Source organism: Scyliorhinus torazame, chromosome 9 (genome assembly GCF_047496885.1).
Source record: "Scyliorhinus torazame isolate Kashiwa2021f chromosome 9, sScyTor2.1, whole genome shotgun sequence".
In the NCBI taxonomy this organism is placed as follows: domain Eukaryota; kingdom Metazoa; phylum Chordata; class Chondrichthyes; order Carcharhiniformes; family Scyliorhinidae; genus Scyliorhinus; species Scyliorhinus torazame.
This window is the reverse complement of record NC_092715.1, coordinates 38,536,554-38,550,057: the sequence shown is the minus strand read 5'-3', so window position 1 is coordinate 38,550,057 and position 13,504 is coordinate 38,536,554. Positions and strand designations below refer to the sequence as shown.

General features: G+C 45.7%; 1 protein-coding gene across 3 annotated transcripts in view; it reads left to right on the top strand.

The window, feature by feature from the left end:
* asb5b (ankyrin repeat and SOCS box containing 5b) overlaps nucleotides 1-13,279 on the top strand; it is a 99,965-nt gene extending 86,686 nt beyond the window's left edge. For all 3 annotated transcript variants that reach the window (XM_072515790.1, XM_072515791.1, XM_072515792.1), the window contains 3 exons: nucleotides 1,336-1,470; nucleotides 5,294-5,485; nucleotides 8,644-13,279. In XM_072515790.1, coding sequence (XP_072371891.1) covers nucleotides 1,336-1,470; nucleotides 5,294-5,485; nucleotides 8,644-8,771 — 455 coding nt within the window. In that variant the 3' untranslated portion in view covers nucleotides 8,772-13,279. The remainder of the gene's footprint in view (nucleotides 1-1,335; nucleotides 1,471-5,293; nucleotides 5,486-8,643) is intronic.
* Nucleotides 13,280-13,504: the final 225 nt, after the last annotated feature.

Sequence of the window (13,504 nt, the reverse complement as noted above, 5' to 3'; positions counted from 1 at the left end):
AAACTATGGCCCCTTGTTCTAGATTCATCATCAGGAGAATCAGTTTCCAATCCTGCCAAGCCCTTTAAAATCCTGAATGTCTCAATGAGATCACCACTCATTCCTCTAACTCCAAAGGATAGAGAACCGACCTCTCATCACTGGAGAATCCTCTCATCTTCTGGGCCAATCTGGGGAGCCTTTACTGTACTTTCACCAATGCAAGTATACACTTCCTTCAACAAGGAGATCAAAATTGCATGCAGTTTTCTAGGCATTGTTTCACCAAAGCCCCATACAATTGTAGACCATAAAACCATAAAACAGGAGCAGAATTGGGCCACTCGGCCCATCGAGTCTGCTCCGCCATTCAATCATGGCTGATATTTTTCTCATCCCCATTCTTCTGCCTTTTCCCCATAACCCCTGATCCCGCTATTAATCAAGAACCTATCTATCTCTGTCTTAAAGACACTCAGTGATTTAGCCTCCTTTCTGTGGCAGAGTTCCACAGATTCACCACCCTCTGGCTGAAGAAATTCCTCCTCATCTCTGTTTTAAAGTACCCATCCCTTTAGTCTGGGATGGTGCCCTCTGGTTCTAGTTTTTCCTACAAGTGGAAACATCCTCGCCACATCCACTCTATCCAGGCCTCGCAGTATCCTGTAAGTTTCAATAAGATCTCCCCCTCATCCTTCCAAAACTCCCAACGAGTACAGACCCAGAGTCCTCAACCGTTCCTCATACGACAAGCTCTTCATTCCAGGGATCATTTTTGTGAACCTCCTCTGGGCCCTTTCCCAGCCCAGCACATCCTTCCTTAGATACGGGGCCCAAAACTGCTCTCAAATCTCAAATGGGGTCTGACCAGAGCCTTAATCAGCCTCAGAAGTACATCCTTGGTCTTGTATTCTAGCCCTCTTGACATGAATGCTAACATTGCATTTGCCTTCCTAACTGCCAACTGAGCCTGCACATTAACGTTAAGAGAAGCGTGAACAAGGACTCCCAAGTCACTTTGTGCTTCTGATTTCACCATTTAGAAAATGGTCTATGCCTAAATTCCTCCTTCCAAAGTGCATAATCTCACACTTTTCCACATTGTATTTCATCTGCCATTTCACATTCTAAAGTCGGCCAAGTCGGTCTGACCACAGTTCAGTGTGACCAGAAGTTAGTGTGACTCATGTCGGTAATGCACCTTATGTACTGAACTTTTGAAAATTCAAACACAACTTTTGATAAGGTGTTCTTATGGCAATGGAAGCAATTCATAATTGCTGCTTGTACATCATAAAAATTAACATTATATATTGCTGTCTCAGTAAATTGCTAAATCTCTGACATTGTGACTAGGTCGCAGCGAATGTTTGCAAGTGTTGATCTCCTGGGGTGTGGACATTGACCTGGACAGCGCCCATCAGGGAACGCCCCTTTATGTAGCTTGTGTCCATCAGCAGTTTTTTTGCATTAAGAAGCTTCTCCATGCAGGTGAGACCTTTTATAGTTACCATGACAGTTTTGATTTAATTGACACACATCTAGCAGGTGGATGGGATGTTTAATTATTTTTATTATTCAGGGCTTTTATGTCCCTATTGAAAATAGCGATGGTCTGAATTGATTTACTGAAGAGCACCTTCTGTGGTGTTCTTTGTGATTCTTGTTCTCAGGATGGATGTTGTAGTGTTCACAAAAACTACAGAAGCTAAGTTCATGAACGGAGCTAACATTTATTGACACTACTTATTAAAGCTCGACCACTTAGTCCTATAGTAAACAATAATCTAGGAATCTACAATCTACATTCCACCAACACTGGTCTCTACACTCGATCTATAACTACTCTACACTCTCTAGACCTCTCCTCTGCACTCTCTCCAGCACTCTCCCAGAAACCTGTGAGTCAGTGCTTTATATAGTTCTACATCTAGCTCCATCTAGTGGTTAATTATGATATGACATTAACCTTTTGTATTCTAAGCATTTCACTTAATGTCACACCTTCCAAAGGTCCATTTAGTTCTTCAGCTCTTGTCGCAATTGCCCCAGTAATATGTGGGCCTTAAAACGGTGATGCAGTGGTACTTTCATTCAACTAGTAATCCGGAGATGCAGGGTAATGCTCCAAGGATCCGGATTCGAATCCCACCACGGCAGACGCTGAAATTTGAATTCAGTTTAAAAAAAAAAAAATCTGGAATGATTGTTGTAAAAACCCGAAGATAATAGAAAATTACTGCGGCTGCTGGAATCTGAAACAAAGAGGCTGACAAAGGGTCATCCAGACTCAAAATATTTGCTCTGTTTTCTCACCACCGATGCTGTCAGACCTGCTGAGATGGCCCAGCATTTTCTGTTTTTATGTCGTAAAAACACATCTGGTTCATTCATGTCCTTCAGGGAATAAAATCTGCCGTCCTTACCTGGTCTGGCCTACGTATGGCTCCAGGTCCACAGCAATGTGGTTGACTCTTAAAATGTCCTCTGAAATAGCCTAACAAGCTACTCAGTTTTCAAGGGATATCTGGGATGGGCAATAAATGCTGGCCCAGGCGTAGACATCCACATCCCATGAATTATTATTTTTTTTAAATTAAAATTGAATAGCACTGCTATATCAAGGAGCTATAAGTAATTAGCTATTTGTAATTTTGGTGTATGGTCTATTCTTCCAACACATGAAATGATACAGTAACTGGTCTGTGCTCACATTTATATCCCACATAAGCTTCCTCCTACCATTTTCATCTAATCCAATCTTTTCTCTTTCACCTGCTTATCTAGCTGCCCATTAAATGTATCTATGCTATTCTACTCAACTACATCTTGTGGTAAATTAGACAGAGGCAAGACTTGGAGCAAAATCTGCAGAGCGCATATCTGGTTACCTCCCAGACCAGGGCCACTTGAGGGAATATCTGGGGACAAGATTCAGTCATAGTCCCAACATCACACTGCTCCCTCCCGCAACATTGCCCCCCCCCCCCCCCCCCCCCCCCCCCCAGGGAGTGAATTCCAGCAGAAGGGCCCAGCGATACCTCCTTTAAATGCCCCTCCCCTAGTCATCAGGATCAAAGAGCCACAGCTTGCGGTGGGTTCCCTCACTCCCCTCAACCCCATCCTCCACCCCTGAAGGATGGCTTTCAGTTTTCAGAGAGAGCCTCCATTTTGAGGCAGCCTCACTGTCCTCTACCTGCCTGAGCAGTGCCACCTTCCCCAGTTCAACAGCTTTGACCCCCTACCTGACTGGGCCTCCTGCCTCAGAGGTCCACCTGCCACCCTTAATTGACTGCATCCTATCAGATTGCAGAACCATGTGACCAGCAGATACCATCAGGGTCCCGAGGGCTGAAAAGTTTCAGAACTGTTGAGATTCTGCCCAGGAAGTGCAAACACTCACGTTGAAATGTTTCTCCTGTGGAAATCGAATGATGAAAATGTATAAAAACAAAGATCTTCCTGTTGCCAGAGTCTTTGATGCGCTGAGCATGATATTTAAAGGCTCAAATTCCCTTTTAAAATCCATTTGATCACAACCAAGCGATTGTTCGTAGTTTCCCTGGATTCAGCAGGGCAAATGGATCAGCCACAGTTCCCATTCCTGATCACTATCTGTGATTCTAGCTGGAAAGTCAGATTCAGGTCAGGCTCAGGATTGAGTTTAGACAGCCCCTCTTGGTTGAATTATATGGTGAATGGTGCCCGTTGAAACTCCAGTTATATGCGTGAGCAGGGTTCCCGGTGCACTTTAGCAAAGCAGATGCAGTTCTTAGGGAATTCCGAGCCAATATCAGTACAGGGAAGAGCCCCAGTGATCAGAGCAGCTTAACCTATTTAGCATGGGCTGCAGCAAGTCAGAAAGTGAAATTCCCACCACAGACACCTGAGTACAACTTCTAGGATGCCCCTTTGTAATACTGAGGGAATGCTGCGCTGTCAGAGGTACAATCATTTGATTGAGACTTTAAATCGAGGTCCCGCTTGCCCTCGCAGATGGCTGTATGAGAACCTATCGAAGTAATTGAAGAAAAGCAATGGTGCACTGGTGCACAGCTCAGTGTTTAGTACTCAACCAACATCACTGAAACAGATGGTCTGTCATTATTGTTGTAATGTGCCTTTAAGGAATGGCAGCGTGTGTAGGAGCGTTTTCAAGATCTGTGTATTGAATCAGCTCTCATGTGGGGTTTTTCCCTGTGGCTCAACTCAGTACAGAGATCAATAGACACATCAATAATCTGGATAAGACGGTTTTATTTTCTCAAGCTTGAGTTTGTGTACACGAGAGATGAGATCTGGATGATTGCCAAGATCTATCTACTAAACACTGATAAAAATACATCAATTGTACAATTTCCAAAAATATAGCCCCCCCCAGTTGGACTTGATCCAATCTCTGGAACTGTCATGTTTAAACTTTATCCAATAAAATTGCGATCAACCCAGGATTGAGCCTCATCCTGTTAGCTGTGTATACAAAAGGCTTGACGTCAATCCTAATAATCCTAAATTGTTTCTCCCCATTTTAGCATCCTGCTAAGGAACAGGATGGCAGAACTGGCATCCTCTTTACTCCATGGATTGTTTCAGAATGACAGGATATCAGAAGTGACTTCCTTTTCGCTTCCAGAGGATATCGGGGGCCACTGATAAAAACTTGCTCACTATGTAATATGCTGATCACACATCTCCTGTGTCTCAAAAACATGGGCAAGTTAGCTAGCCTAAAATACAGGTTTAATGGTTAATAATGATTACCCAGTACACTTTCTAAAATTAATCTCAATCCTTAATAAATTAATTTGTGTAAAACTACTCCAGTGGCATCCTAGCTATTCAATTTTAAGAGGTCTCGTCGCTGGAGACCCCCTTCAGCATAGTATCACTTTAAGGGAAGCCTGTCATGTAATCCAGCCTTTGTTTCATTTCGGCCTGGAGCAGGACACAGCACACAGCTCCGCAGCTCTGATGTCTTCAAGCTTTTTGCCCTTGTTCACATGTGCCTAGAATTAATAAATGAACCAGCAGCCTCTTTACACAATCCCTTATGCGTGATGGGTGACTTTGTATCATTAAAGCACACACTACAATTATCACATTACTGTGTTTGTGAGCTTGCTGTGAGCAGATTGGCTGCCCCCTTTCCTACTTCATGACAATGGCAACACTTCAAAGGTACCTCACTGGCTATAAAGCACCTTGGGATGTCCTGAAGTTTTGAGAAGTGCTAATAGATACAAATGTTGTTGTTTGTTTACCGTGCCCAATGAAGCATTGTTGAGTCATGTGTTGCTTTTTATTCCAACTGCAGGAGCCAATGTCCAGAAAGGCAAACATCTGGAGACCCCCTTACACGCTGCTGCCCGACAATCCAATCCAGATATTGTTAAGATGCTTCTCGACTTTGGAGCAGACATTAATGCCAGAAATGCAGAGGCTGAGAGGCCTGTCGATGTCGCTGTCACCAGTGGTCCAGTGGATAGGTTGCTTCTGCATTATGAAGGTAAAGTGCTTATATTTTTTAAAAAATTTTTTTAAGGGATATGGGCTTCGATGGCTAGGCCAGCATTTATTGCCCATCCCTAACTGCACATGACAAGATGGTGGTGAGCTGCCTTCTTGAACTGCTGCAGTCCATGTGGTGTAAGTACACCCACTGTGCTGCTATTACATTTGCAAATGGAAAGTTAGATCGGAAAAGAGAGGGTGTTTATGTAGGTGATATTTTGTAAAATGATCGGACTTCAGTTCCACTTCTCAGCGATTCTTCATATCTAACGAGTTGTTATGAGCTGGAATTCACTCCCTGAATAAAGGCAGATTGAATATTAATTTCAAAATTAAATTGCATTTGCATTCGTAAAGAAAAAAAAAATTATATGGGGATAGAGCAGGGACTATCACAGAAATGTTACGGTGCGGAAGGGGGCCATTTGGCCCATCGTGTCTGCAACAGCTCTCCGGGCCCCCCGCCCTTGCAAAGTCACTGGATCTTGGCTTAGCCATTGGGTGGAATAGTCAAGAGTATGTGGTGGGGGAAGGGGGTGGCAGTGATGCGTCCCTCATTTCCTCCCAAGAGGAATAAAGGAAAGTCACTCATTTTTCTGAAATTCTCTCCTCAGCCTCTCCCCCGGTCTCAGTCGTCTCTTTAAAGCCTTTGGCTAAACTTTGGGTCACCTGTCCTGGTGTCTCATGCGGTATGGTGTTAAATATTATTTGATAAAGTTGCTGTTAAGCCCCTTGCGATTATTTTACTGCATAAAGGGTGATATATAAATGCAAATTTTTGTTGATCGTGCGGTATTATTATTAGATTCACCATGGGTCAGTGTATAATAGTCAGGAGCAGAAAACCTTGCTGATTTCGTTTTTAATCACTTCAATAAAATGATTGCAATTATCGTGGTTCAGTTCGATCAGGGCAGGATTGAAGATGGGATGTTTCTTTCTAAAAAAGTGCCCAATTCTTTTTTATCCAATTAAAGGGCAATTTAGCGCGGCCAACCCACCTAAATGCACATCTTTGAGTTGTGGGGGTGAGACCCACGCAGACACGGGGAGAAATGTTCCTGGCCTATCAGACTCGGCACTGGTAAACATGAATCAAACGGATGTAAAAATGGCTTCCCGAACGATGAACTTAGCCGAGCAATGGACCGATCCAATGTGTGAAGACATTTACGCTGCCCTAAATTAATCGGAGCATTTAACTTTAAGCACCCTTGGTGCTTGACTGTAATTAGCGCAGAGCCCGAATCAGAAACAAGGCCCGAGTCCATTTCAGGACCCGTTTGCTAAATTCACTTAAACTGACCTGAGATGATGATGATGCTCAGTCGCTGATTAGAATTTCATTCTCAACTGTGACTTAACCGAAGGACGTGAACAGAGATGCAGGAAGCCTGAAAAGGGCGTTTTGTTAAAATCTTACTTTAATGTGAAGCCAGGAGGAGCATAAAGACTACTTCAGTCACCATGTTAATTATATGGGCTTGTTACTGGCTCGCCCTTCCCCTTGCCCACCCGTATCTTTCTTCCATCTCTAGCTGTTTGACTTCCCCCCACCCCGCCGCCCCACCACCATTCCTTCCCTGTGTGCTGAAATTGGGAGTGCCCAAGCTGGTGAGATGCTTCTGGCCACCTGGTGGCTGCTCACACCTTGCCCGAGTTATTGCAATAGAGCCCAAGGATGGATTTGGGATGTTCCTCACTAATCCAAGAGATGATGCAAATAGCACCATGTGTCACTGTGGCAAGAAAGATTTTTGGCCTAAATTAAGAACATAAGAATATAAGGGCCGGGATTCCCAATAATGGGGCTATGTGCCCACGCCGGCGTTGATTCTCCGACCCGGCGCAGGGCCGAAGAATCCCGGCCAAGAAGTAGGTGCAGGAGTAGGCCATCTAGCCTTTCGTGCCTGATCCGCCATTCAATGAGATCATGGCTGATCCTTTGTGGACTCAGCTCTACTTTCTTGCCCGAACACTATAACCCTTTATTCCTTTATTCTTCAAAATACTAACGATCTTTACCTTGAAAACATTGGTTTGCAACTTGCTGTGAGGAGCTAAAGTTCACGGCCAGGATCCTCCGCTTCGAGTTCGCTCCCTCTCCCGCTGCCAGCAAGGCACTCAGCCAAAATTCCATCCCTGCAGCGGGAACGGAAAGTCCCGCCGGCGAGAATGAACGGAGAATCCCGCCCCACATGTTGGGCATGCGGTTACTGCAGTGATCAGGTTTCTGTAAATGAACATTCCACAACACACAACAACTTGCATTTAGAGGAACAAAGGAACAGGGATTGTCCATTCGTCCCCTTGAACCGACCCTGCCAATCAGTGAGGTTGTGCCTGAACCGCGACCATACACCACATTTATACCTTAAAACCTTTGGTTAATAAAAATCAATCACCGATTTAAAATTAAAATTGATCTAGCTTTTATATAATGCTTTTAACCTAGTTGAACATCACTTGGGGCTTCACAAAAGAGTATTACCAAGCAAAATTTGATACTGAGACTTGTACGTTTAGGCCAGATGATCAAAAACCTTTGTCAAACGGTTGGGCTTTAAGAAGAACCTGAAAGGAGAAGAGAGAGATAGAGTCAGGCAGAGAAATTTAGGGAGAGATTTAATGGCAGCATGGTGGCACAGTGGTTAGCACTGCTGTCTCACAGCGCCGGGGACCCGGGTTCACTTCCGGCCTTGGGTGGGCTGTGTGGAGTTTGCACGTTCTCCTCGTGTCTGCATGGGTTTCCTCCGGGTGCTCTGATTTCCTCCCACAGTCCAAAGGTGGGTGGATTGGCTAAAATTGCCCCTTAGTGTCCAAAGATGTACAGGTTTGGTTATGAGGATAGGGTGGGTTGGACGAGGACTGGACATGGGTAGGGTGCTCGATCAGAGGGTCGGAGCAGACCCAACGGGCCGAATGGTCTCCTCCTGCACTGTAAGGATTCTAGGAATTCCAGAGTTCATGGCCCAGGCAGCTGAAGGCATATCCATCAATGGTGGAGCGATGACAATCGGGGAGGCACATTTTACAGTCCCATGGATTTCTGAGTAGCACTGTCCATTTTCAGCGCTGTGTGGGTGGACTTTAAGAAATGTATGTCCCATCATTTTCTGGCTGCTACTTAACCTGAGCGTGTTTTAATTACAGCGACGCCGAGCTCCCTCTGCCAGCTGTGCCGCCTGTGTGTTAGAGGTTGCCTTGGGAGAGCCCGCCTACAGCTCATTCCACAGCTGGAATTACCCAAACTGCTGAAGGACTTTTTGCAGCACAAATAACCTGCTTCCCTTATATTCCGGCAGTCTGAACGGGAAGCCGATTTCAGGTCTCGCCTCTGCTCTTTTCTGTAAATAGCGTTGTTTAAAGACTGTTGCAATGTAGTGTGATGGCTAATTGTTGTATTGCCTGTTTGTAGGCCGTTTTCCCAGCCTGGGTAAAAGAAAGTGTAATTCTGCACTATGAAATCATTTGGCTCCACACAGGGACAGCAGTGCATTTTTCCCTCTCTTTCACATGAGTGGGGAGTGGAGTGGAATCGGTCCCCTTGCTTGGTCACAAATTCAAGTTCAGTGCAAGGAGTGATACCAATTGCTGGGCACAATCTCCTGAATCTGATCCCTGCTCCAGAACATTTAAGTGCCTGGATCGAGACCCCATCTTATTTGAAAGTTAATTAGGCCCCTCGACTATGCTAATCTGGGGCCAAATGCCTTAGGGCGCCAATGCCAAATTCATCCCAAACTGCTACAAATTCAGTATGGGCCCTAGGCACGCTACACTGGCTTCTTCAGGCTGACCAAGGCCGAACCGGCAGTCTTTAAAACTCTGCTTGTTTTTTTTCTCTCACTTAGCTTGATGAGGACCCAGGAGGGGCAGACATGCTCCTCTTGGTTGCACAGCAACGCCGTGAGCTGTTTCCGGCCTATGACCACAACTGCTCCTCACCCCCAGCCATTCATGTCCATCCCCTCGGCCTAGCAGGGAAAGGCCTGAATTTGGCGATTTCATCGAGAATAGATTCAAGATGCGCAGCCTGCCTCGTGCTGGCCTCTGGTACAAAAACAATTTCTTCCCCACGTGTGGCTATTCCTTTCCCTGTGCTTTATCCATTTTGGCCACGGTTTAATACCATCGCGTTTCCTTCGCGGCATAACTTCAGTCCTGATCTTCTTTACCGCCTTGAACCACCTCGCCCAAACACGCTGATGTTACCCACAGCCCAGGTGGGAAGGCACATGCTCCATGGTCATCACTGCTGAGACATAAGTTAAGGGATGCTATCCCGTGGGATGCCTGGGTGTTGGGTGAAAATTGCCTCTGTCATGTGAACAATTAGAATTCCTGTGACTGCATTTGCACTGACTTGCCATTTGATTATAATTACATTCAAAGCAATGGCAACCATCATAACACTGGAAATATTGGAGTTTTTTCTATATTTTAAAAAATGTGCACATTTTTTCGAGACCCTTTTTATAACCTATTAATCCTGCACTGAGATGTTACTTACTCTCATACCTCCACCAATATTGCTCTTCAGTTAGTCAACAATAGTTATAAAAGTGCCCTGAAATGACTGACTCCCTCCTATTTTCCACACTTCCTCCTCTGTGAAGCACATTATATTAATTTTAATCGACATTCAAATTAATCCACTTGGTGCCTTCACTTTGCGGGACACATAAGATGTGTGAACATATATCCCACGAGTCATGATGCTGTCGTACTATAAGCAGCTGCATCTTTGAGTAGGTTTGACGGAAAAATATTTTCAAGCAAATTTGTTTTGAATTCAAATGGCTTGACTGTTGCAGCCAAAATGATTACAGTAAGACCCGAAAGAACCCATTAAACATAGGCTGCAAAATAAGATATTGAATACTAACCGATCCCCCCACTATTGAAGCCCTGGGATAATTGCCTCTGTTTGACAAGATGATTGCTCCTCTGCTCAATTAGCTCTCGGGGTGTTCAGTTGCTCCAATCCGAATGTCTCAGCTGAATTGTCTCTTCAAACCTCACAGAGGTTGCTTGGTGGAACCTTTTGCAGTTTTCACTTTGAAATTTGCCTTCAACAATGCTTATTTCTTTGAGTTATTTGAATATAGGAACATAAGGGGGGCGATTATCCCAAATGGAGCCCAAGTAATGCGACGGCGCAAAAAGGGCCCGGGGACGACTGATTCTGTCCCCCACAGGGGCCCAAATGGCGCTGGAGCAGTTCACGCCACTCCAGCCTCCCTTTCCGGCGGCAAATGGCACCAACCCGCGCATGCGCAGTTGGGCCGCGTCAACCTGCGCATGCGCGGGGGACTTCTTTCGCGAGCCGGCCCCAACTCAACACGGCGTCGGTGTTCAGGCGCTGGCCGCGCCGGAAGGTAGGCCCGGGGGGTGGAGAGGCCGGCCCGCCGATCGGTGGGCACCGATCGCGGGCCAGACCACATCGGAGGCCCCCCCACCCCACAGGCTGCCCCCCCCCCCCCCGACCGTTCGAGCAGAGTTCCTGCCGGCAGCGACCAGGAGTGAACGGTGCCGGCGGGACTCTGTCGTGTCCGCGCGGCCGCTCGGCCCATCCGGGCCGGAGAATCGGTGACCCCATCGATTCCAGCGGCCGGCGCCGCGCCAAATGCGTCGGTGCAAATGGCGCCGATTCTCCGCATCTCGGAGAATCGTGCGCCAGCGTCGGGGCGCCGTGGCTCGGTTGCGGCATTTCTCCGGCACGGCGCGGGGCTCGGAGAATCGCCCCCAAGAGATAAGAATAGATGTAGGCCATTTGGCCCCTTCGAGTCGGCTCCACCATTCAGTGAGATCATGGCTGATCCAATCGTGGCCTTGACTCCAATTTCCTGCCGGCTTCCAAAACCCTTGACCGTCTTGTAGATCAATAATCTAACTAATACGGTTTCTTTTGTCTCCTGTTCTCACTGTCCAGTCATCTGCTGATCCCTACCCAAACATTTCACGGTGTACTGCTCTGATTCCCTTCCCCTTGCTATGTTACTTTTTCAATTATGTCCATCTGCAATAACCATTAGGCCCGAGAAAGCTCCGATGGACTGACTTCTGTCTCCACAAACGCTGCCTGCACTGCTGAGTATTTCGGGACTTTTCTGTTTTATGATATACACTAGGGAAGTTGCTGGTGTGGTGATAATGTAGATAGACTATAAATCCAGCAGCCCAGGCTAATGCTCTGGGAACAGGGGTGCAAATCCCACCCTGGCAGCTGGTGGAATTTGAATTCAATTAATAAAATCTGGAATTAAAAATTAGCCTCAGTAATGGTGATCGTGAAACTATCATCGATTGTTCTTAAAAACCCATCTCTTTCACAAAAGTCACTTGGAGAAGGCAATCTGGCGTCCTTACCTGGTCCGGCCTTCATTTGACTCCAAAGGGCTGGGGGGATAGCGCGGGAGAGTGGGCCTGGGCAGAGTGCTCTTTCAGAGGGTCGGTGCAGACTCAATGTGCTGAATGGCTTTCTTCTGCACTGTTGGGATCCTATGGGCTCTTAACTGCCCTCTGAAATGGCCTCGCAAGTCACCAGGTTCAAGGGCAATTAGAGATGGGCAACAAATGAGGGCCTTGCACGATAGCCACATCCCATGAAAGAAAGAAAAATAATGCCCCCATTATTGTGGTTACTGTCTAAACTCTGATGGCTCTGAGGATAACTTTTCTCCCATAGTGTGTTTAGCAGCATCCGTTGTGGCCTGCAGTTGGTAGCAGTCTTGCTTTTGAGTCAGAAGGTTGTAGGCTTAAGACTCATTCTGGAGACATGAGGACAGAATCTATATTCACACTCCAGTGCAATACTGAGGAGGTTCTGCTGGTGGTAGACATTAGGCCCTGACCCTGCCTGCCTTTTCAGCTAGATGTGAAAAATACCATGGCCCTGTTTCAAAGAAAGGCAGGGGAGTTCTCGCTGCAGGTGACTTGACCACCATCACTAAAAATAAACTTTATGTGGTCATTATCACATTGCTTTGCTGGAGCCTTGCATATGTGCAACAGCGACTGCACTTCAATATAAATGCTTAATTGAATGTAAAATGCTTTTGGAAGTCCTGAGGTTAAAAGGTACTTTAGAAATGCAAATGTTTCTTCCTTATTGCCACAGCGGAGTCATCCGGGATGGTTTTACTGAATCAAATCCCTGAGCGAAGCACAAAAGGAACACAATTGTGGAGTGCGTCCGACATGACCTAAACTCAAGCACGTTTGTGGTTTCAGGTCAGTAATCAAGGCCCAAAGAGCCACAGAAATACATCCCCCCCCCACCACCCCAGTGGGGCCTTGTGCCCAATGAGAATCATAGAATCCACAGAATTCCTACAGTGCAGATGGAGGCCATTCAGCCCATCGAGTCTGCACTGACCCTCTGAAAGAGCACCCCACCCATGCCCCACTATCCCACCCTCAGGTCAGGATAGCTCCCCATATTATTATCATTATTTAAGAATGTCAGGACCGACAAACTCCAGCTGAATCATGACTGCACAGATCCACGATATATATATATATATACACACACAAATTGAAGGTCATCAGTCAACAGAAAGATAAATGCAAAATAAATGCAATATATTAAGGCTGAGTTATATTGGTAAAGGATTGAAGCTTTTGGGCACTCAGTTTGAATATCCTATCCTGTGAAAAGGCTTTCATTTTGAAGGTCTTCAATTTTGGAATCTATATATCGGGTTCATGTGCATTTACTGCTCAGAATGACTTCTGTATTATTGTTTTGCCACAATGCATTTGAATTAAAAAAAGTTTAAAAGATGGCGCTGATACGATTCTTCATTTGACATTTGCAAAAAGTATATGGAACGTTCCAGTTACTGAGACACAAGAGAGACATCAAAGCCCTGGAGAAAAGCAAGGAAGAAGAACAAAATTGAACAAGAACAAGGGGCTAATTTTATCCTAAGGTGATGGGCAGAAACATAATATTACCCTCCACTGTGATAGTATGTAGAATGTCTAGTATAAAAAGGGTTAATGTACT